We start from the raw sequence: 22,162 nt of genomic DNA on the forward strand, positions 1-22,162 counted from the left end.
TTAGTTTTCCTCGTGCATTAATGAGTCTTGGGCGAGCGCGCTGTGGCAGGTTTGTGGTTTGTTCCTCCTCGGACCACTGTTGGTAAATTTTCACCACTGCTGACCGGGAGCAGTCCATAAGCTTTGCCGCTTCTGAGACACTCTGACCCAGTCGCCTTGCCATATAAATTTGGCCCTTGTCAAAGTCGCTCAGATCTTTATTCTTGCCCATTTCTCCTGCTTCCAACGCAATGACAAGCTGCGACTATCTTGGTCGGTGCAAACTCGTGTTATATTAGCAAAATTACATTAAAAAACGTTTAAATTTTAATAACCCAGGGTTGACAGTCGTCTGTCTTCACTGAAAGATACGAATTTGAGCTCTTCTTCCTTTGTTTTACGGTTGTTAGCATCAAAAATGTTGCATTACTGCCACCTGCTGTCGTTTGTTTTTGTTAGCACTTGTTAACCTTCCAGTCCCCCTTAGGAAATTAAACAAATATTTTCTTTCTTGGTCATTATTGCCACATTCTAATATACTTTTTACATTATACCTTCCTGTAGCTTTTTCCTTTAGCTGATTCTTCATCAAACTTGAGCTCCGCATGCGATATGTTATGTACATTTTCCATTCAAGAGGCGCAAGTCTTGTGTTTCGAGCTCGCAGATTCATTGACAGCATAAACTGTCGATCCTGTAGATTTGAAAAATATTCTTTTTAATAATATATAACTATTATACATGTTATATTACTTAGTAAAAATAATTAATATTTGTTATTAGAGTTAGAGTATACTTTATTGTCCTTATCGGGAAATTTGTTTTGGACTTAAAGCTGCAATAATACACAATCATATACACACAACACACAATAAACAATAAAGAAAAGAAAGAAATAATAATAATAATTACATCTAACTATTTAAAATATCAATAGATACAGGTATCTATTGTTTTTTGTAACGGTTACTTTTACAGAGTGATGGCAAAAGTTATACACATATTGGTAGATTCGTCATTAAAAGTGTTTCCAAAAAGCCACTAGAACTAGATGATAAAGATAAATAATGTAAAAAAAAAAAAAAAAAAAAAAAATATATATATATATATATATATATATATATATATATATATGAATTAACCTTTACAATTTTACATTATATATATATATATATATATATATATATATATATATATATATATATATATATATATATATATATATATATATATATATATATATATTTTTTTTTTTTTTTTTTTTTTTGAAATTGTATCGCGCATAAATAGTTTTACATCCAACACACAGGGAAAGCAAACAAAAACAAACAAAATTAATGTAGAAATTGTGTTTATCATAGAAGATGCGTGTTTACGTCAATTTTATATCAACTGCATTTTAATGTATTTCTGAATAACTTACAGTCAGAAGATTGGCATCAATTTCTTGACATTACATGGTGCACACATGCACGCGCATGGTTGTGCCCAGAGCAGACTGGAGCGCGCGTCATAACCATAACAACGGATTCAAACACAGTAGCTCGCCTCGCACGCGCAGTTGGAAACATGGACCCTTCACCAGCATCCTACTACGGACCCCTGGATAAAAGCAACCCTGTACTGTACGCTTTTCAAAGTGACTTAAAAGAGTTTAAAGCGCATATAAAGAAACTTTCATGCTCGCCGAACGACGACTACCGATCCTACTCCAGAGGGTAGGAGGAAAACAAGAGAAAAAGAACTAAAATCTTCAACAAACTCCAGTTTATTGGTGTTTTGTATTATGTTTTATATTATTTTATTGATGTGTAAGTATAATTAATGTACTTTGTTAACTGACAGGTCCATAAAACTGTTTGAAACATGGAACAAGTATAAATCTCGCCTTCCTCCCTCTTATTTCGAAGAGCGCCTGTTGCAAACTGCAGATTTTCTCCTTGACACCAAGGTAAGGACACTGAATTTTTACCTCTTTTTTTTGTCACAGGTACTTCAAAATGTATTTTGCTAATGCATTTCGTTTTCATTCAATTATTGATATAATGTTTCCTTTATATCATTTATTATAAGCTATACAGGCTTGCTCTGTGGCAGGGATACAGACTCTATCTGCAGCAGTTTGGCACACAAAGCCTGGAAAGCATACGAGATGTGGAGCACTTCAAGCAGTACTTCTTCTCAGACGGCTTTGATTCAAAGAGAGCCCGACTTACGGTTAGAGAAGTACATTTACTCGCTTTTAGTTTCTTTAATAAATTGTGTGGTTTGATTCATAATGAATGACCTTTGATCTCTGTGTGTCTTTTAGTTTCGTGCTCTTCAGGGAGAATGCCAGTGCATCTTCCATTTGGAGAGAGAGAAAAGTGCACTGCCAGACCAGAGAGGGGTTCAAAAGTTGCTGAGCATCCTGGGATTTGTGCGCATTCTGATGCAGGCCGTTCTGCCTGATGAAAGTTTATGCTGGATCCTGTACAATGGTACCTTCAGAAGCAATACATCTGGGTGCTGTTCATATCACACCGACAATAATTGGTGATGTGACTTGTTTTCTATATTTCCTCAGGCTCGTTACACATGTATAACATATGCAGGTTCCTGATGTCAGCAGGCCATTCTTCACAGGTTCTCAAAAATATGCCTTTATCGATGAGTTTACATGTTTTGTAACACTTTTAAGAATATACACTACTGTTTAAAAGTTTGGGTCTGTACAACTTTTTTTTTCAAAAGAACAGAACATTTATTTGAAATAGAATTTTAAATGTTTACATTGTTAAAAAAAAAAATCTATTTCAAATAAATGCTGTTTTTTTTAACTTTCCATTCATCAGAGAATCCTGAAAAAAACATTTCCACAAAAATATTAAGCAGCACTACTGTTTTCAACACTGATAATAATAACAAATGTTTCCTGAACAGCAAATATTAGAATGATTTCTGAAGGATCATGATTATTGATGCATAAAAGTCAGCTTTAATATAAAAAATTAAAACATTTAAAATATATTAAAATTTTAAGTTGTAATAACATTTCACAATATTACGGTTTTTACTATTTTTTTTGATCACATAAATGCAGCCTATTTGAGCATTAGAGATTTAAAAAAAAAAAATCTTATTGACCCCAAATTTTTGAATGATAATGTATCTAAACCTTATGCATATTTCAAGATTACCATGCTGGTCTAATTTTGTTTACCTCAGGTTGTTATACAATAAAAAAGAAAAAGGGGAAAAGAGTAAAAAAATGAAATAATAATATTGGTGGATATGAATAAAACAGCAACATACAAATTAAGTTATGTTTGGAGCAAGTACTTTTTGTAAAAAAAAAATTGTTCTTCGTTTAGGTTTTAGAGTACTTACTTTGGGCATGCACATGTCTAGAGACCTCTGTTACTCTGCTGACTGCCAACTTCCTGCCATGGAGGGCCACACTTTACTGTGCTGTGTGTGAATGTTACTTTCATGACTCTGCTTCAGTTCAGGCAGAGGTAGGTTTCACACAAAAACAATGTCTAAAGTTGCTCGGGAAATCATCGTATTGCTTTATGACTGATATCAGGGACCGCATTCTGTCCTTCTTGCCTCTTGTTGTTACCTGGCGTTAGGTGTTTGCGCGCCGAGCCCTTAGCAAGATCAGCGAACTGGCCAAGCTGGAGGAGATGACTGGCTCCCAAGTGTCATCTGAGACCCAGCAAGCTTATAAGGAGGCGACAATAAAAGTGAGAATTGTAGCCTAAATGAAGCATGCTGTTGTTTTCATAGTTTACTTGACACATATTTTCATGCCTGTCTTGAATCATGTTCTTGCTCCATTAACGGAGAGAAGCTTGCAGTGATGGTGTTTAAGCGGTCAGTGTTCGAACCCCGCAGGAAACCAAAAGGCCTCTTCAAACCCAAACAGAAGGGCACTTTGAAAGAGCTACAGCTAGTGAGTACTCACTTTTTAATAAGTGCCTCTTTTACCTAGTTCTTCTCTAATATCTCTTCTATCTGTTTCTTTATTTCTCTCCATAGACTCCATGGCCTCGCACACCAACCGAGCGTATCCTGATGGAGATGTTTGAGGGAAATGCTGCTCGGTTTCTGGCTGTGCTGGAAGCTCTACAGGACAGCTCTGTCAGGCCTCTGCAGACCGGCATGCCTGAAGAATTCGAGGTCCAGGATGTGATACTGGAGCTCATTTCGGCTGGCACTAGCTTGTTGTCCGGTAAACTTTTTTGTCCTCTCTGCCCATATGAATTGTAGAGTGTAATTTAGTGCTGTCAAATAGATAAATCGCAATTAATCGCATCTAAGACAAAAGTTTGTGTTTACATAATACAGTATATTATGTAAACACAAACTATTATGCAAGATGCAATTAATTGCAATTAATTGATTAATTGCACTAGACTAGTATAAATCACTAAGTACAAAAGCACTAGACTAGTATAAATCTCTCTTTTTTTGCAGGATTTGGTGATTCTGAACACACTTTTGATGAGAGCATGCCTCCCTCTGTGAATGCAGTCACTCCTACTTCCTCTCTCTTTGACACGGCTGTCGCTGGTGAGTCCTTGCATTCATTCTCCATCACTCTATTCACTTTAATTTGTGTTTGCTCAGGGTCTCTATTTTGTGTCTCTCAGGAAATAGTAAGATTGCAGTAGATGCTGCAGTGAAGTTTGTGAAGCAGCTGTTCAGATATGAACAGTGGAGCACGTTCAGCTCGCTGTCTTCTGCACTTATGTCAGCGTTAGCTGTAAGTACATCTGTGATACAGCTTAAAAAGCCAGCCAGACTGCTGTCTTAGTTCTCTTTCTTGGCCTGTTCACAGAACATGGATGGCCGCCCGTTTAGGAAGTATGAGCAGGAACTGAGGCTTTTGGAAGCTGTGGAGCGTTTGTTTTCCACTCAAAGAGTAAAATTCACCATGAAAGATGCTGCTTTTGATGGTCAAGCTGGTACTAATCATTCTTTATGTAGAATTTGATGAATTCACTCATAGAAAAAGACAAGCAAATAATCATTTTAAACAAAGTAGACTCAAGATTTAATTAATTAATTAATTTTTTCAATTGTTTTTCATGTATTTTTTATATAAATAAAAACAATAAAAATATTTTTAAACATAAAAAGTATTTTTAACATACTTTTTTTTTTAACTTATATAAAAATCTTTATTTAAACCAAAAATAAACAATCCTTTTTTTTTTTTATTACAGACAAGAATATTGGTCCAGCAATCATGACAGAAGAATTTTTCAATCTTATTCAGACACTTCATACTTGTGTCTGCAGGACAGACAAGGTCAGATCTTTCTCTCACACTCTCTGAAGAGGTCATGGAGCTGTCGTTGGTAAGTTGATGTTGTGTATTTGTGTGCAAATAGGATATCCAGCCAGATGCAGACTTAGTGTTGGACATCGTGCTCTTCTTTTGGGCTAAATGCAAAACAGTTTTTCAAAGAGCGCAGATGAGACACTATGACCCTGTGCACTACCGGGGAAGGATGGCAAACCAAGACCAGGTTATTATTCAAACATAAATCTAAAATGCTTTATGAGCGACTTGATTGCTTTGACATGAATGCTCTGTACATTTTAAAAAAGCAATCATGGAGCTGCTGCTTTGTAACATAAGTTGCTGAAACCAAAATATGAGAGTGTGTGTTTTTGTGTATTGTTTTGTTCTGTAGTGGGTGGAGACCCTGCTCTTGCTGTGTGAAGTGGCCCATGAGCACCAGCTGGCTGTAGTAGACTTCTTATTAGTGGCTGAAATGACTCTCAGAATTGCCATGGTGTTGGAAAGCAGCATGGATGCCCCACAGTCCGGGAGAAAAACAGGTACTATCCGCTTGTTAAGTCGTGACGTAAAGAACGCCGTTTCCAGGTCCCAGCCTCGACTCGTTTCACTTGAGAATGCCATCGACGGCCGCTTATGAGCGCTATTTATTCATATTAAACATCAATCATTTTAAAAAGTTAAACATTTTAAATACTTGCAGTCTACAAAACAGTCTCTGTGCTCACAGCGTCACAGACATTACTATTTTAATGATTTAAAAAAGATGAATCATTGTCTGGCCATCTGGAATTTTGGTATGGAGATAAAGGTTATGATTATTTATTTTTTTTGTAGTATTAAACCACATCGTGTGTGTATATTAGCACCATTTGTTGTTTTCTTGTGGTATGAGATGAGAGCGTTAGGACCCGGAAGCGCTGCCACGTGACATCAGACTTAACAACCAAATTGCTGTGTTCCATTTACCTCAGAAGAGGGATGTTGGGGCTGGGAATGTCATCACATCTGAGTTGACCACGTTTTAGTACACAGGTTGGAAAGTAAGATGGACGCATCCAGACCAACATTTGTTGTGCTTGCTCTTTCTGAATACAAACACATAAAAAAAGAGGTATTTTGCACAGATAATGCCGACGTATATATTTGGGATCAGTAAGGTTTTTTTAAAGAAATTAATACTTCAGCAAGGATGCATTAAATTGGTCAATAATACTGAACAGCACAACTGTTTTTAACATTGATAATGATTAGAAATGTTTCTTGAACACCAAATCAACATATTAAATCAATTTCTGAAAGGGTTAGTTCACCCAAAAATGAAAATTCTGTCATTAATTACTCACCCTCATGTCATTCCAAACCCGTAAGACATTCGTTCATCTGCTGCACACAAATGAAGATCTTTTTTTATGAAATCTGAGAGCTTTCTGTCCCTCCATTGACAGCCTACGTAACTGACACTTTGCAAGGGCTTTGTTTGTGGAAAAAAAAACATAATTTACCACTTTATTTACAAAATATTAATCTCACAATGCGTGTTTATGCAACAACGTCTGCTCTCGCATTAGCACAACACACACGTGGTGCTCACGTGAACAGATGCTGAAGATTAATATTTTGTAAATAAAGTGGTAAATTATGTTTTTTTTGCACAAACAAAGCACTTGCATCGCTTCATAAAATAGCATTTAAACCTCTGGAGTCACATTGATTACTTTAATGATGTTTTTTCTACCTTTCTGGGGCTTGAAAGTGGTTGTTGTGTGATAGGCTGTCAATGGAGGGACAGAAAGCTCTCAGATTTCATTAAAAAGATTTTCATTTGTGCCCTGAAGAAGAACGAAAGTCTTGCAGATTTGGAGCGACATGAGGCTAAAGTAATTAAAGACAGAATTTTCAAAATTGGGCGAACTAACCCTTGACTGGAGTAATGACTGGTGAAAGCTTTGACATCACAGGAATAAATTAAATAAAATAATTTTTAAAATATATTAAAATAGAAAATGGTTTTTTGAATGGTTATGTGTATTTAAGTATTTTTCTTTGTGTTTTTTTTTGTTGTTGTAGCCACCACTGTAGATAGTGAAGAGTCTATCCCTGTTAGAAAATCTCCAAGCTCCCTGTTCATGGTATGTTGTGCTACAAAGTAGAAATAGAAGATAAAATCCTACTGAAAGTGTATAAGCAATTCAGCATCATCAGATTCAACATTTTGAATAATTTAAACAAGTAAAATTACCATAGAATCTGAGAACGCAGGATTGTGTCAGGATTTAACCATAATAAAACTATATTTTTAACATGTCTTCAGAGGTCCCGAACGGAACAGCTGCAGACTGCATTGGATTTAGTGGAACGAGGTATGGATTGTGTGTCCAGAGGCAGGGCCAGGTCACTTTATGGGGATTATGCTGTCTTTGACAAGTTATTCATGCAGGCAAGAACATACCAAGTTTTACATCCTACAACAGAAGCTCTTTTACTTCCTGTTACTATAGATATAGTAGGCATGCTTTATAAGATGTGACTGCTGTCTTAACCACAGAAGTTTGGTAACTACAAGAGTTCCAAGAGCAGCAGAATCCCAGAGAACAGCAGTACCACTGACCTTACTGCCCTTTCCATGGATTTACACCTAGAACTACTGGTCGTCCAGCACAGACTCGCTCTCAAACTATCGGACTCCTGGCCAGGTCAGAGATATGTGCAACCTTTCAACATCTGGGTGAAAGACATTTTTAAGCATGTCACTGAATGCATCATATTTGTTCTCTTCAGAAGAGATGAGTCTGATGGAGAATAAGAAGTCACACACTAATCGAATGAAGACCTCAGAAACAAATAGACCTGAAGAAGGTGAGTTTCAAAACAATGTAACATGAACAAAACAGTATGTCAGTTTTACCCAGATTTACTCCTTAACAGACTCTGCTGTACTTGAAAAAATCAAGAAGAACAAGATCTCTAAGAGTGTTTTCCTGGCGCAGAAGGCCTTATTGACATTCAAGAAGGATCAGACTAGCCGAGAGACCAAGAAAATACTTGAGGTTAGTATTTGATGTCAACTCTAAACATTTGGTGCCATATCACATCGTGCTGCTGGTTTTGATTTTCAGATAACTCTTTCTTCTTCTCTCCAGGAGACCATAACGCTGATGGAGAAAGCTGAGCTGGAAGAGAGGAGGCTGGCTATTTGCACATTTCCTTCAGAGAGCAGCTTAGGACTGGCAGAGAAGAGACAGCCACCACCAACCCCAATACTCCTGACACGATCCAACCGCTCCATGATCTTCACACCTGCACCATATGCACTGGAGGAGGAGGTTGTCACATTTTCTCTATAAGCATAATTTTGAAATCAGTCAATGCCTTTTCGGATTTATTCACTTTGATATTCAGGTATAAAAGCTGAAAAACATCGATTCACTTTTATCTTGATCTAGGTTAGCTGGTATTGTATTTATGCAAGAGATGCAGAGGGTGTCAACCTAAAAGTACGACTTAAAGACTGCTACCTATGTGGGACTGGAGAAATGGTAGGGATAATGGCACTTTGACATATCAGATAATTAATTCATCTTACTTAATGTCTGTATTGTAAATTCATGTAACTTTGTGTTTCAATCAGATACCTGCCAAAGGTGAATGTTTACTTCACGTAAGCGGGTTGAAACCTGATAAGAAGTACATTTTTGCAGTGGCTGCTTTTGATGCTCAGGGCAAAATGGTGGGCGGAGCCATTGGAGAGACCACCAGGCCTCTACTGGCCTCCTTGCCTCTACCACTGCTAACAGCCTGGGCCCACATAGCTCAGGTACATGGATCAGAATTTTTTGTGTGTCTCCCGAAATATCCATCCACATACCTTAAAGGATTAGTTCACTTCAGAATTAAAATTCCCTGGTAATTTACTCACCCCCATGTCATCCAAGATGTTCATATCTTTCTTTCTTCAGTTGAAAAGAAATTTAGGTTTTTGAGGCAAACATACCAGGATTTTTCTCCGTATAATGGACTTCAACGGTTACCAATGGTTTGAAGGTCCAAACTGCAGCTTCAAAGGGTTCTACACAATCCAGCCAAGGAATAAGGGTCTTATCTAGTGAAACGACTGGTCATTTTCTAAAGAAAAATTAAAATGTATGTACTTTTTTAACTACAAATGCTCGTCTTGCACTAGCTCTGCGATGCGCGTCCAGGTCTTTACGCATTACGAAATCAAGTTGGAAAGGTCACACCCAGTGTTCAAAAAGCAAACATGCAAAGACCAAGTCAAATGGCCTTTACATAAAAGGTTAAACAACAATGTCGGACAATTTTGAAGTTGGAGGAGAAAATGAGGTTTTCCGCCTTTTCTGTGTGACCTTTCCAACGTGATTACATAATGCGTGAAGTCGTGGACGCGCATTGCAGAGCTAGTGCAAGATGGGCGTGTGGTTAAAAAGTATATACATTTTTATTTTTTTTTAGAAAATGACCAATCGTTTCACTAGATAAGACCCTTATTTCTCATCTGGGATCACGTAGAGCCCTTTGAAGCTGCACTGAAACTGCAATTTGGACCTTCAAACCATTGATAACCATTGAAGTCCACTATGTGGAGAAAAATCCTGCAATGTTTTCCTCAAAAACCTTTTTTTCGACTGAAGAAAGAAAGACACAAACATCTTGGATGACATGGGGGTGAGTAAATTATCAGGGAATTTTAATTCTGAAGTGAACTAATCCTTTAATACCAGATTTTATGTTGTTTAGGTGGCTTATCAAACAGGACTTCACAGTCTTGCCAAAAGAGCTTGTAATGAGCTATGGAGCCACTTTACCCTTCCTTCAAGCTCAAATCCTGAGGTTCCAGAGCTGGAACAAGAAGCCAGTCTTGAAAGGCTGGCTCAAACAAGGTAAAAAGGAGCCTGTTTCTCTTGCGTTTTGTCAAATTTAGGGTCATAAAAAGTCCAATATCAGTTGACCTCTAATTCGTATATATTGATATATTCATACAAAAAACAATTTCAATACATATGTATGGTAATTTAGTAAAAGAATCTGAAATATACAATTTATTTTGAGTATAAATTAGTATTAAATATATAATATAGAGGATAAAGTATAAAGTCTTATTTTTATATTGTATTTGTATAATATAGACTATAGAGTATAAAGTCTTAAATTAGATTTTTCTGCAGATACACTGAATATAATATAATATAATATAATATAATATAATATAATATAATATAATATAATATAATATAATATAATATAATATAATATAAAATAATATAATATAATATAATATAATATAATATAATATAATATAATATAATATAATATAATATAATATAATATAATATAATATTAGTTCATGTGTTTTATTATATCTGTTCCATTTGTGTTCTATTTTTACTTCATGCAGACTACGCCCAGAGACCCTACAGCTTTCTTCTCCTCTCCTACAGCAGCTGTTTTTCTCCACTATTTTCATCCAGACAGATATTCACATCCAAGAGGGGGCATTATTCTGTGACAGTCTCTGTGATAGAGGGCCTTTGATCTGGGGCCAGGTTAGTGCCAACAAAGGGCAATTTGCCTTGAAATGGTTTACAAATCATCATAATTGATAATGCAGCCTAGTTTTCCTCAAGTAATTCACTCTTGTCCTTATAATTTTGCTCTCTCGGCACATCCATCACAGGAGGCCAGACTTGCAGAGTGTGAACGGATGCTGGTGGCCATTGATCTTGCTCTGCACCTCAATGACAGCGCTGGCACCCTGCAGGCTGTAGTAAACTGTTACGGCCTTCTCGCTCCATTAATCTTCAATCAGATCCCTTCAGAGCCTGTCATAGAGGTCACTACTTGTAGAAATGTGCTTGATAATACTTAGATGTCAGTGTAAGCTTATCTGTCTATTTGATTTGAATGTTTGTTTAGATTTGGTTTGGCTTTAGGGAGAACATTTTATCAGGAGCTCCATAATTTCATTATTAAATCAGCTGTTTATATGATAGCTTTGCATAGCAAAGGTGAATTTAGATGTTTCTGTGTGTTTCAGGTGCTGTTGAAGTGCTTTTCAGTACTGCTGGAGATTCCAGAAGTCCTCAAGCAGAAACGCCCTGCTGCCACCACAGAGTCCCTGCAGCACATGGTTGCCTGTATGACATATTATTTAACCAAGGTAGTAATTACATATAACAAACTGCTCACCTACTAAGAAAAATTTATGTGGAAGAAGCTAATTTCAAACATTTAAACTTCTTTAAATCAAAGTGTTTTTAAGATTGTGAGAAACAAATTTATTTGTGTCAAAACTATTTAATCTAGCATCCTGCTGTCACTTTTGAAATGATTATGTTTGTGTTATATGTATATAATGCATTTGTGTGTGTTTTTAGAGCTTGCGCTCCACTCAGGAGAGTGGCATGGCATCATCTGTGTTTGAGTCAGGAAAGAAGCTGCTTCAGGAGCTCATTGAGCCTCCTCTGCAACCCGCCAAACAAACATCATCAATGGAGCAGGATGGGGTATGTGATGTGTCTTGTTTATCATAGACCCTTTGAGGTAGTATACCACATATTCTGTCTGTGCTGCATTCATAACTATTGTGTGTGTGTGTGTGTGTGTGATTGATTTCCAGAAGAAGACAGCTCCCACATATGATGAGGAGCCCAGTGATCAGCTAAAGTTTTTAGAGGCAATTGTCATGAAAAACATGCAAGCAGAAACATTAGGAAACTATGGTGTCACTTCCTGTAACAAAACAGGTACACATCTTTTTATATATCTGATCATAATGACAATATATATTTTTTTGCCATTCTAAACTTTGGATCACAATTAGTTAATAATTCACTATAGGCTTGGTAATTTAATTTATTTGTTTATTATTCATGCAACAATACTTATTATTGTAATAGTTTTCATTAATAAGCTTTGCTATATGGATAATAAGTAATATGAACATTGTCTGTGCTTTTATGAATGTTTTAGCACGATTTTATGAAAGGTTAACTAGTAAACTGAATGAAATAGCATAGCCTCCTTCATGGCCTGCATTTGCATATTTGGCATATTTCATTCTGTAACCTACTTGTTCTACAGATCTGTGTACTAGTGTTATTATGCTACTGTTTTTGATACTGCACCGTTTCTTACACATGATGATCTTTACGTTTGTTACCGAATGTGGTATCCTGTCTGTCAGCAATAACCTGTCAGCACTGTTTATGGACCTTTTTTGATTACTGTAAGTTTAAGTTCTGCCGATGCAGTGTTGCCAGATATTGCTATGAAAAATGAACAAAAACAAGCTCCCCCTCCCAAAATTTAACTGAAATAAGTTCAAATGTTGTGTTTTGGAAATAAGATAGAGATATTGCTAACCATAATTTGCAACTTCCCACTTTACTGATTCCAAAGTGTCACATTAAAAAGAAAAAACAAGTCCAAAGATGCTTAAAATCTGGCAACATGGCAAGTAAAGAGGCTGCACCCACACCCTCACTCACAACTCTTTCTCAAGCCCCATATACTCCACAAGCGTCTTGAAGCGACATAAATCGCTCTCCATCATTTTCACACCACAGACACTAAACAATCTATCAAACTAAATTATACAAGTAGACACTAGGAGGAGTTTTAAACAGCTAATTAGTCATTCAGAAAACTTCACATTTTATTTTTGAAATTGAAAAATTACAGAGGTCCTCATAGCTGGCTATTTTTACAGTTTTAAATAATGGTTTTCTACTGTAATATATTATAAAATGTCATTTATTTCTGTGATGGCAAAGCTGTATTTTCAGCATCATTACTCCAGTCTTCAGTGTCATGATCCTTGATAAATCATTCTAATATGCTGATTTGGTGCCCAAGAAATATTTCTTATTATTAATGTTTTTCATGATTATTTGATACAATGAAAGTTCATAATAATAGCATTTTTTTTATATATAGAAATCTTTTGTAACTGATTTTACTGATACTTTTTTCAATTTAAAGCATCCAGGCTGAATAAAAATATACATTTCTTTAAATAAAATGTACTGCCCCCATATTTTTTAATTGTAGTGTACACTTTGAAAATATGAAGAATTTCTTTTGTAATTTGAGTTTGTTGTGGCCTTTGTTGCAGACTTTCATGGATGTGAGCTCACTGGACAGGAAGACCCTGTCGTACTCTACATGGTGATTGAAAACAGCCCCCTCCAGCATGCCTTTAAAGAGGGTATAACGCAAACAACACATACTAAAGAAAATCTGATTCATTGAATGAGCTATCATACACTCATTTTCTGTATTTGTGTGCGTGTTTGATCCAGTGATGAAGTTGAAGCAGAAGTCTTGTTTTCTGGAGTTTGTTGTGCACTTGCTTCAGAAAGCCCTGCTGGAAGATGAGCTAGATCTGGTGTTGCGGTGGGAGCAGAACATTTTGAACTGGCTCAGCAGGTGTGTGTGTGTGTGTGTCTGTTTAGGCCCATGTTTGCAAAGTGTGTAGGTGTTTTGTGTTATATTTTCTTTGCTGTCTATAATATTGCTAGACGTGACGAGGTTCTATTCGGGCTAAAGAAACACTCAGGTCTACCAGGAGAGGAGTTGAAAGATTTCACAATATCTGTTATAGAGTACACCACCGAGGTAAGCTTCTGTTAATTAAAACGTTTTAACATACTCAAATGCCTGCATTTGCACACATTAGTACTTATTTGTCTCTTTCAGTCTGTAAATGCCATTAAACTATGTTTCAGAAAAAAAAAGGTGGCACCTTTTGGGGTGACAGGAAGTTGCTACAAAAAAGACTACTGATTGCATTCAAGAGCCAGAACTCTGAAAGGTAAAGCATTTATTTGATTAAAAATACAGTAAAAATATGTAAAACATTTTTGATCAATTTTTATTTGAAAAAGAAATCTTTAAAACAATGTAAATGTCTTTACTGTCACTTTTGATCTATGTAATGCATCCTTCCTAATTAAATGTTTTATTTTCTTTAAAAAAATCTTATTGACCTCAAACTTCCGAACAGTAGAGTACATGATTACATCTTTTAAACTTTGTATTTGCTATTGTGTCTCTCAGAGAGGTCAAAGCTGTGGACACCCTGCTAAACCAACTGGCTGCTCTTATCAGAAGACACCAGCACCTCTGGAAGCTGAGGCAGATGCGCTCTGAGGATTCGCTGTGGCGTTGCCATGTCAATCTGAGCCTAGCTCGTGCCCACCTAGGCATACTGAGGAGGAACATGGGACCGCCTCCCCAGCTCTGGTACTCAGATCCAACAGCAAAACTGTGAATAATACCAGTGTCTGGGTCCTCATTTTTATATCAAGAATATCAAGTCTGTTTTTATATGTCCTGTTAATAGCCCTTATATTACTGCATTTTCTGGACATACTTGATTGAAACTTGATATTTTTTCTATCTGTTCCAGTTTTAGTCATCTATCGCAGTCTTTCTTCTCTCTCGCTTACTGTGGAATGCTGATTATGTGGAAGAACATTCCACAGCAAATCACGCCACCTGAATTGACTCTTCCACGTCCCAAATCTGTACCCCGTCCTGGACGCACTGCTTACAAAATAAAACTGAAACGCAAAGTTATACACACTAATCAAGGTGGGTTAAAGTCTCTTTAGATTGACAGGAAAATGTACCGGTCAAAGCCGGTTTGGACTCAGTAAGATTTTTTTGAAAGAAAGAAGTTTTATTCTTACTGCATTTAATTGACCAAAAATACAGTAAAACGGTAACATTGTGAAATATTATTACAAATTAAAATAACTTTTTAAAGTTTATATACAGTGTTTTTATATATATATATATATATATATATATATATATATATATATATATATATATATATATATATACACTACCGTTCAAAAGTTTGGGATCGGTAAGATTTTTAATATTTATAAAAGAAGTTTTGTCTGCTCACCAAGATAGCATTTATTTAATTAAAAATACAGTAAAAACAGTAACATGGTGAAATATTTTTACAATTTAAAATAACTGTTTTCTATTGGAATATAATATAAAATTTAATTTATTCCTGTGATCAAAGCTGAATTTTCAGCATAATTTCTCCAGTCTTCAGTGTCACATGATCCTTCAGAAATCATTTTAATATGATGATTTGCTGCTCAAGAAACATTTATTATTATTATCAATGTTAAAACAGTTGTATACTTTTTTTCAGGATTCCTTGATGAATAGAAAGTTCAAAAGAACAGCATTTATCTGAAATATAAAGCTTTTGTAACATTTTACACTACAGTTCAAAAGTTTGGGGTTTTATTTTTATTTATTTTTTTTGAGAAGAATTTAAAGAAATTAATATTTTTTTCAGCAAGGATGCATTAAATCAATCAAAAGTGACAGTAAAGACTTAAAAATGTAAACAAAAGATTATATTTCAAATAAATGCTGTTATTTTGAACTTTCTATTTATCAAACAATCCTGAAAAAAAAATATTGTACACAAATATTTTGTACAATTGTACACAATAAATGTTTCTTGAGCAGCAGATCAGCATAGTAGAATGATTTCTGAAGGATCATGTGACACTGAAGACTGGAGTAATGATGCTGAAAATTCAGCTTTGCCAACACAAGAATAAATTATATTTTCAAATATTTTCAAATAGAAAACAATTATTTTAAATTGTAATAATATTTCGCAATATTACTGATTTTACTGTATTTTTAATTAAATAAATGCAGCCTTGGTGAGCAGACGAAACTTCTTTTAAAAACATTAAATATCTTACCGATCCCAAACTTTTGAATGGTAGTGTATATATATATATTTTATTATTATTATTTTTTTAATTCAATTTATTCCTGTGATTTCAAAGCTGAATTTTCAGCATCATTACTCTTTACTCTTTAGTCACATGATCCTTCAGAAATCATTCTAATATGCTTATGCTCAATAAACAATTCTTATAATTATTATCAGTGTTAAAGAGAGTTGTGCTGCTTAATATTTTTGTGGTAACTGATATTTTTTTGTTTTTTGATATATAGAATGTTCAAAAGACCAGTATTTGAAATAGAAATCTTTTATAACATTATAAATGTCTTTAAGGTCACTTGTATTAATTTCCTTAAAAAAAATCTTACTGACCCCAAACTTTTGAATGGTAGTGTAAATCATTACATGTAGATGCAGTATTTTATTGTTATACTTTTCTCTACATTCTCAGGAGCATCAAACACCAGTGATGAGGAGTTGAACTCTGCAGACAGTGAAGTGGAAGGTGAAGTGGACTCTACGTTTCGGCACACCCGCAGCCCTAAAGCTGACGACGCTTCTGCTGATCAAAACACCTTTCAGTTACTGGACACACTTGAAAAAGCCTCAATATACATGCGCAGAGCTATGGTAAATGCAGTTTCATTTTAATAGGCCTAATTTGATATACCTTATATCTTGTGATTCTATCAATGGCATCTCCCATTTTTTAACATCAGGTGCTAGCACATCGCTGGAGCCACTGGACAACTTTACAGTGGGCATGTCGGATTCTGTGGGACCAAACCAGCACACTAGCCCTGATGATAGAGAGAGCCCAAGGCCCTGATGCCCGTGCCAGACAGCTGACGATAGAGCAGCTGTATACAGTGATCACTCCTCTACTGTTGCTTGCCTCAGATCTTCTCATGGACATGATGGAGAAGCTTAAGGTAAATCCACATCAACTCTACAACAGTGGCTCTTAACTTTTTGGATTGAAGGCCAAATTGGTCATTTGCCTCATCCTTCAGTCATATTTTTTTGTATAATGACCACTAAACTGTAGGATAAAGTTAGCTGACATAACTGTTTTTTATTCTCTAGCTGTGGAATGTTTATGATGATGAAGATGGGGAGCTTGAGGCCAGCTTATACTTCTCTGCTCCAGTGGATGATGGGACAGTGATCGATCTGCGCTGGCTGAGGACTCTGGTTCTGCACACATTAGAGCTTCTGTACTACCAGGCCAAGTGGGAGAGTCTCGCCCACCTTGCCCTACTTTTCAACACATACACTAGGTACATTTATAACTCACTGATGCTGGTGGCATTGGTTTGTATACTAGCTCAAAATTATACAAGTAACTGAAAAGTTTATGAATATAATTCCTCTCACAAAAGAGTAACTATTGAAATGTAAGGTGCAATGCGTCATGGGTTTCAGGGAGCGCTACTCACACATGGTAACACCTGTTCTGGTGCATGCACAGAGGAGGCTGTTGGACAGGATCAGCTGTTTCGGTGGTCCTCCAGCCCCTCAACCTCACTTCACCTACACTGAGATGATCTCTGGAGAGAAGGTAGACAAAAATGATCACATATGCATGATTCTGATTAACTTGGGCAGAACTGTTAAAATTTTTGAGTTAATAGCCTGTTCAGCACAAAACTTCACAATGGATATTCCAGATGTGCATCGATTAGATTTGGTAAAATGCTTTGTGACTGATGTCCATAGGTGACCTGCAGGAATTATGCAAGCAGACAGTTGCTGTTTCCCTGTGGAGAGGGTCAGATTATGATTACTGCAAATGATACTAACCCAGAGTCCAAGGAACTTGCAGGTACATACTACAGAAAACAGCTGCCAGGTTCAATTTATTTTCTGATTAATTTATGTTTTTTCATGTCACCTGTTTTGGAAAAGACCATATTTAAAGGATTAGTCCACTTTTAAATAAACTTTTCCTGATCATTTACTCACCCCCATGTCATCTAAGATGTCCATGTCCTTCTTTGTTCAGTCGAAAAGAAATTAAGATTTTTAGTGAAAACATTCCAGGATTTTTTTTCCATATAGTGGACTTCAATGGAGCCCAAACAGTTAAATTAGTCTCATTGCAGCTTCAAAGTGTTCTACACGATCCCAGACGTGAAATAAGGGTCTTATCTAGAGAAATAATAGTATATAACAATTAGTTCATACTTTGACCTGAGGAGGGCAGTAATACACTTAGTAGTGTCTACACTGCTGGAATTCAAATAGAGAAGAAGAAGAGAGCTAGTTCAAGATGAGCATTTATGGTTAAAATGTATAAAATTAAAAAAAAAAAATAGAAAATGAGTGATGGTTTCTCTAGATAAGACCCTTATTTCTCGTCTGGGATCGTGTAGAATGCTTTGAAGCTGCAATTAAACTAATTTTGACCTTCAACTGTTTGGTGCCCATTGAAGTCCACTATATGGAAAAAAATCCTGGAATGTTTTCATTAAAAATGTTAATTTCTTTTCGACTGAAGAAAGAAAGACATGGACATCTTGGATGACATGGCGGTGAGTAAATTTATCAGGAAAATTTTATTTAAAAGTGAACTAATCCTTTAAGTCTTACCTGTGTGTTTTATAATTATTTTCATCTTTATTGCAGATGTGAAGAGAGCCATGTGTCTGGTGTGTGTACCATTGGATGTGGAGGACACACTGCAGTGTTTCAGAGAGACTCTGGAGAGAAGACATCACGCACTGCTGACCTTTCAGCACAGCCGAACTCTACTCCTGCTGCTTCTGGCTGACACACAGCACTGTAAGTCTAAACCACAGCTCTAAGTTTGGGGTCAGTGAGATTTTATTTTTCCTTGAAAGAAATTAATGCATTTATTCAGCAAGGATGGATTAAAATGTTCAAAAGTGACAGCAAAGACATTTATAATTTCTATTCCTCAAAGAATTATGAAAAAATGTATCATAGGTTCCAAAAAATATTAAGTAGAAAATTGATTTCAACATTAATAGTAATAAGAAATGTTTCTTGAGCACCAAATCAGCATATTAGAATGATTTCTGAAGGATCATGTGACACTGAAAAATGGAGTAATGATGCTGAAAATTCAGCTTTGCCATCACAGGAATAAATTACATTTTTCAATATATTAAAGGTGCCCTAGAATTAAAAATTGAATTTACCTTGGAATAGTTGAAAAACAAGAGTTCAGTACATGGAAATGACATACAGTGAGTCTCAAACACCATTGTTTCCTCCTTCTTATATAAATCTCATTTGTTTAAAAGACACCGACTGTTACGTAACAGTCGGGATCATTAATATGTATGACCCCAATATTTGCATATGCCAGCTCATGTTCAAGCATTAGACAAGGGCAGCCAGTATTAACGTCTGGATGTGCACAGCTGAATCATCAGACCAGGTAAGCAAGCAAGGACAATAGTGAAAAATGGCAGATGGAGCGATAATAACTGACATGATCATTGATATCATGATATTTTTAGTGATATTTGTAAATTGTCTTTCTAAATGTTTCGTTAGCATGTTGCTAATGTACTGTTAAATGTGGTTAAAGTTACCATTGTTTCTTACTGTATTCATGAAGACAAGAGAGCCATCGCTATTTTCATTTTTAAACACTTGCAGTCTGTATAATGCATAAACACAACTTCATTCTTTATAAATCTCTCCAACAGTGTAGCATTAGCCGTTAGCCACAGAGCATAGCCTCAAACTCATTCAGAATCAAATGTAAACATCCAAATAAACACTGTACTTACGCGATTAGACATGCTGCATCATTAACACTTTGTAAAGATCCATTTTGAGGGTAATATTAGCTGTGCAAACTTTTTTTATGCTGTTTAAGGCAAGCGCAAGCTCCGGGGGCGGGGAGCACGAGAATTTAAAGGGGCCGCAGCCTGAATTGGCGCATATTTAATGATGCCCCAAAATAGGCAGTTAAAAAATGAATTTAAAAAAAATCTATGGGGTATTTTGAGCTGAAACTTCACAGACACATTCAGGGGACAACTTTACACGTTCTACGGCACCTTTAAAACAAAAAAAAACACTATTTTAAAAATCCATGGTATTCTAACTTCTATGTTTTAGGACTTCAAACTAAGCAACTCTATTATGTTTACACTTTTAATCTCACCCTTTATATGTGGCCTCAGTGTATGTTGAAGTGCCATTCTCTAAAGAGACCAGCGGCGTTCTGCAGGAGAAAGTGAAATTCAACATGGCAGCCAGCATCCTGCCAGGTGTCAGTCCTCCAGACCTGTCCACAGAAGACTTCAGCTCTCTGGGCTCCATCTACAGCACCACCCTGTCTCCATCACAGCTCCAGACTGTTTTCTCCTCCTACAACAATTCAATAAGTGAGAACCGATCTAAACTATGACATATTATCATCTGAATTTGTACATTAGCAAGCTTTTCCAGTACAGATATGTTGTTTTGTTGTTTCATGCAGAACATCTTCAATCAAACAAGTACAACTCCCTCCAGGTGCAAGCACTCCATGACCTTGGAAACCTGCATTTCTACAATGGAAATCGAAGGTATGAAAGTATTAGTTTGATCAGGTGATCAAAGTTTCACTTTTTTTTTTTATGTTTTTGAAAAACGTCTCTAATGTTCACCAAGGCTGCATATATTTAAAAATGTAATTTATTCCTGTGATGTCAAAGCTGAATTTTCAGCATCATTACTCCAGTCTTCAGTGTCACTTGGTCCTTCAGAAGTCATTCTAATATGCTGATTTGGTGTTCAAGAAACATTTCTTATTATTATCAACCTTGAAAACAGTTGTCCAATATTTTTTGGAACCGTGATACTTTTTTAAATTTCAGGATCCTTTGATGAATGGAAATTTCTAAATCATTTATTTGAAATTGATTTTTTTAACATGATAAGTGTCTTTATTTTCACTTTTGACTAATTACTGGATAAAAGTATTAATTTCTTAAAAAAAAAAATCATAATGACCCCAAATTATTGAACGTTAGTCTATGGTAGTTGAATGTTTTGCATTCATACCGTAAGAGGAGGTATTAGTGTGTTTGTTTGTTTGTGTATAGATCTGCACACTATTTCTGGAGTAAGGCTCTGGACTGTGTTCTGCAAAGCTCTGGAGTTCTGGAATCTTGGGATGGTGACTCTTGGGGCTGCAGCTCCTCTCAGGAAACTCTGCAGCATGCTGGGATATGGGGTTGTCTCCAGGGAGCTTTGCTTTCTGCCAAGATTGCACAGTGAGTGAGAAACCATAAAGAGTTTTTGCGACTGTGCTCCATTACAGCAGTAAAATTTCTCCTCTATCGACAGGCACATCCTGACTTCTAACATCAATCAGCGCACAAAATGCTGCCTTCTCTCTGCCAAACTCTTCAAGGTCAGAATTGAGTCACTGAAATGTTCTTACAGTTGAAAGAAAGGACCTCCATTTTTTTGTAGCTAAGCCAACACAAAAAGTTTGCTAAAGTCATGTGCTTTGCAGTGCCTACTGATGGCCTCTATGCCCCATCCGATGGCAGACCTGTCATACTCCACATACTGTGTGGAGATGGATCTGATCCCAGGCATCGACCTCTTCTCTGAGCCGGATCGAGGGAATCTCGGCACCACTGTTGCCTGTTTGTCTTTTCTCTGCCACTGGCTGTATACCTCAGGACACTTTCTCAAGGTACTAGAGCCACACTCTTTAAAACTCATTTTTAGAGCAGTGTTTGTGCATTTTACAATCAATGTCTGATCTTTATCTTAATATTCAAAATCTGTCATACTGCTTATTTCAGTCTCTCCCTGTGCTGACTCTGTACCTGTATATTGCCAAAACCGTGTGTCGGGATCCACATCTTACTGTCAGATGCAGAATCCTAAAGGTTTAAAAGACTTTGTTGTGTCTTTCTGTTATTCTTGGATGTATTGAAGATCTTTATTGCAGTGAATGTATTTGTCTATTTTGTGAGTTTTAATCAAGTGCTTTTGTGTGTATACAGATAAAGGTATTGACAGAATTAGGGGCCTTCTCTCAAGCAGTTAAAGAACTCAGTAGTCTCACATTTGGCGAGGAAATCCCTGTGCCTCATGGATGCCACCACAGAGTGGAGAAGCCATCTTGGGTAAAACACCATAAACAAAATTGA

At 36.2% G+C, this 22,162-nt stretch overlaps 1 protein-coding gene across 1 annotated transcript in view; it reads left to right on the plus strand.

Moving 5' to 3' along the window:
- The first annotated feature begins 1,548 nt into the window (after positions 1–1,548).
- cfap54 (cilia and flagella associated protein 54) overlaps positions 1,549–22,162 on the plus strand; it is a 30,746-nt gene continuing 10,132 nt past the window's right edge. The window contains exons 1-48 of the mRNA XM_067391068.1: positions 1,549–1,697; positions 1,825–1,930; positions 2,053–2,196; positions 2,291–2,459; positions 2,546–2,604; positions 3,333–3,476; positions 3,594–3,707; positions 3,815–3,916; positions 4,003–4,195; positions 4,441–4,536; positions 4,617–4,729; positions 4,805–4,931; positions 5,193–5,278; positions 5,361–5,498; positions 5,667–5,814; positions 7,343–7,404; positions 7,587–7,712; positions 7,821–7,968; positions 8,054–8,131; positions 8,201–8,322; positions 8,416–8,598; positions 8,719–8,811; positions 8,904–9,089; positions 10,031–10,173; positions 10,689–10,836; positions 10,968–11,123; positions 11,328–11,450; positions 11,668–11,796; positions 11,910–12,036; positions 13,407–13,499; positions 13,594–13,720; positions 13,813–13,909; positions 14,020–14,105; positions 14,351–14,536; positions 14,703–14,887; positions 16,480–16,658; positions 16,748–16,960; positions 17,115–17,308; positions 17,454–17,589; positions 17,748–17,853; positions 18,657–18,812; positions 20,192–20,395; positions 20,491–20,578; positions 21,098–21,268; positions 21,342–21,408; positions 21,514–21,699; positions 21,812–21,898; positions 22,016–22,138. Coding sequence (XP_067247169.1) covers positions 1,549–1,697; positions 1,825–1,930; positions 2,053–2,196; positions 2,291–2,459; positions 2,546–2,604; positions 3,333–3,476; positions 3,594–3,707; positions 3,815–3,916; positions 4,003–4,195; positions 4,441–4,536; positions 4,617–4,729; positions 4,805–4,931; positions 5,193–5,278; positions 5,361–5,498; positions 5,667–5,814; positions 7,343–7,404; positions 7,587–7,712; positions 7,821–7,968; positions 8,054–8,131; positions 8,201–8,322; positions 8,416–8,598; positions 8,719–8,811; positions 8,904–9,089; positions 10,031–10,173; positions 10,689–10,836; positions 10,968–11,123; positions 11,328–11,450; positions 11,668–11,796; positions 11,910–12,036; positions 13,407–13,499; positions 13,594–13,720; positions 13,813–13,909; positions 14,020–14,105; positions 14,351–14,536; positions 14,703–14,887; positions 16,480–16,658; positions 16,748–16,960; positions 17,115–17,308; positions 17,454–17,589; positions 17,748–17,853; positions 18,657–18,812; positions 20,192–20,395; positions 20,491–20,578; positions 21,098–21,268; positions 21,342–21,408; positions 21,514–21,699; positions 21,812–21,898; positions 22,016–22,138 — 6,396 coding nt within the window. The remainder of the gene's footprint in view (positions 1,698–1,824; positions 1,931–2,052; positions 2,197–2,290; positions 2,460–2,545; positions 2,605–3,332; positions 3,477–3,593; positions 3,708–3,814; positions 3,917–4,002; positions 4,196–4,440; positions 4,537–4,616; positions 4,730–4,804; positions 4,932–5,192; positions 5,279–5,360; positions 5,499–5,666; positions 5,815–7,342; positions 7,405–7,586; positions 7,713–7,820; positions 7,969–8,053; positions 8,132–8,200; positions 8,323–8,415; positions 8,599–8,718; positions 8,812–8,903; positions 9,090–10,030; positions 10,174–10,688; positions 10,837–10,967; positions 11,124–11,327; positions 11,451–11,667; positions 11,797–11,909; positions 12,037–13,406; positions 13,500–13,593; positions 13,721–13,812; positions 13,910–14,019; positions 14,106–14,350; positions 14,537–14,702; positions 14,888–16,479; positions 16,659–16,747; positions 16,961–17,114; positions 17,309–17,453; positions 17,590–17,747; positions 17,854–18,656; positions 18,813–20,191; positions 20,396–20,490; positions 20,579–21,097; positions 21,269–21,341; positions 21,409–21,513; positions 21,700–21,811; positions 21,899–22,015; positions 22,139–22,162) is intronic.

Source organism: Chanodichthys erythropterus, chromosome 8 (genome assembly GCF_024489055.1).
Source record: "Chanodichthys erythropterus isolate Z2021 chromosome 8, ASM2448905v1, whole genome shotgun sequence".
NCBI lineage: Eukaryota > Metazoa > Chordata > Actinopteri > Cypriniformes > Xenocyprididae > Chanodichthys > Chanodichthys erythropterus.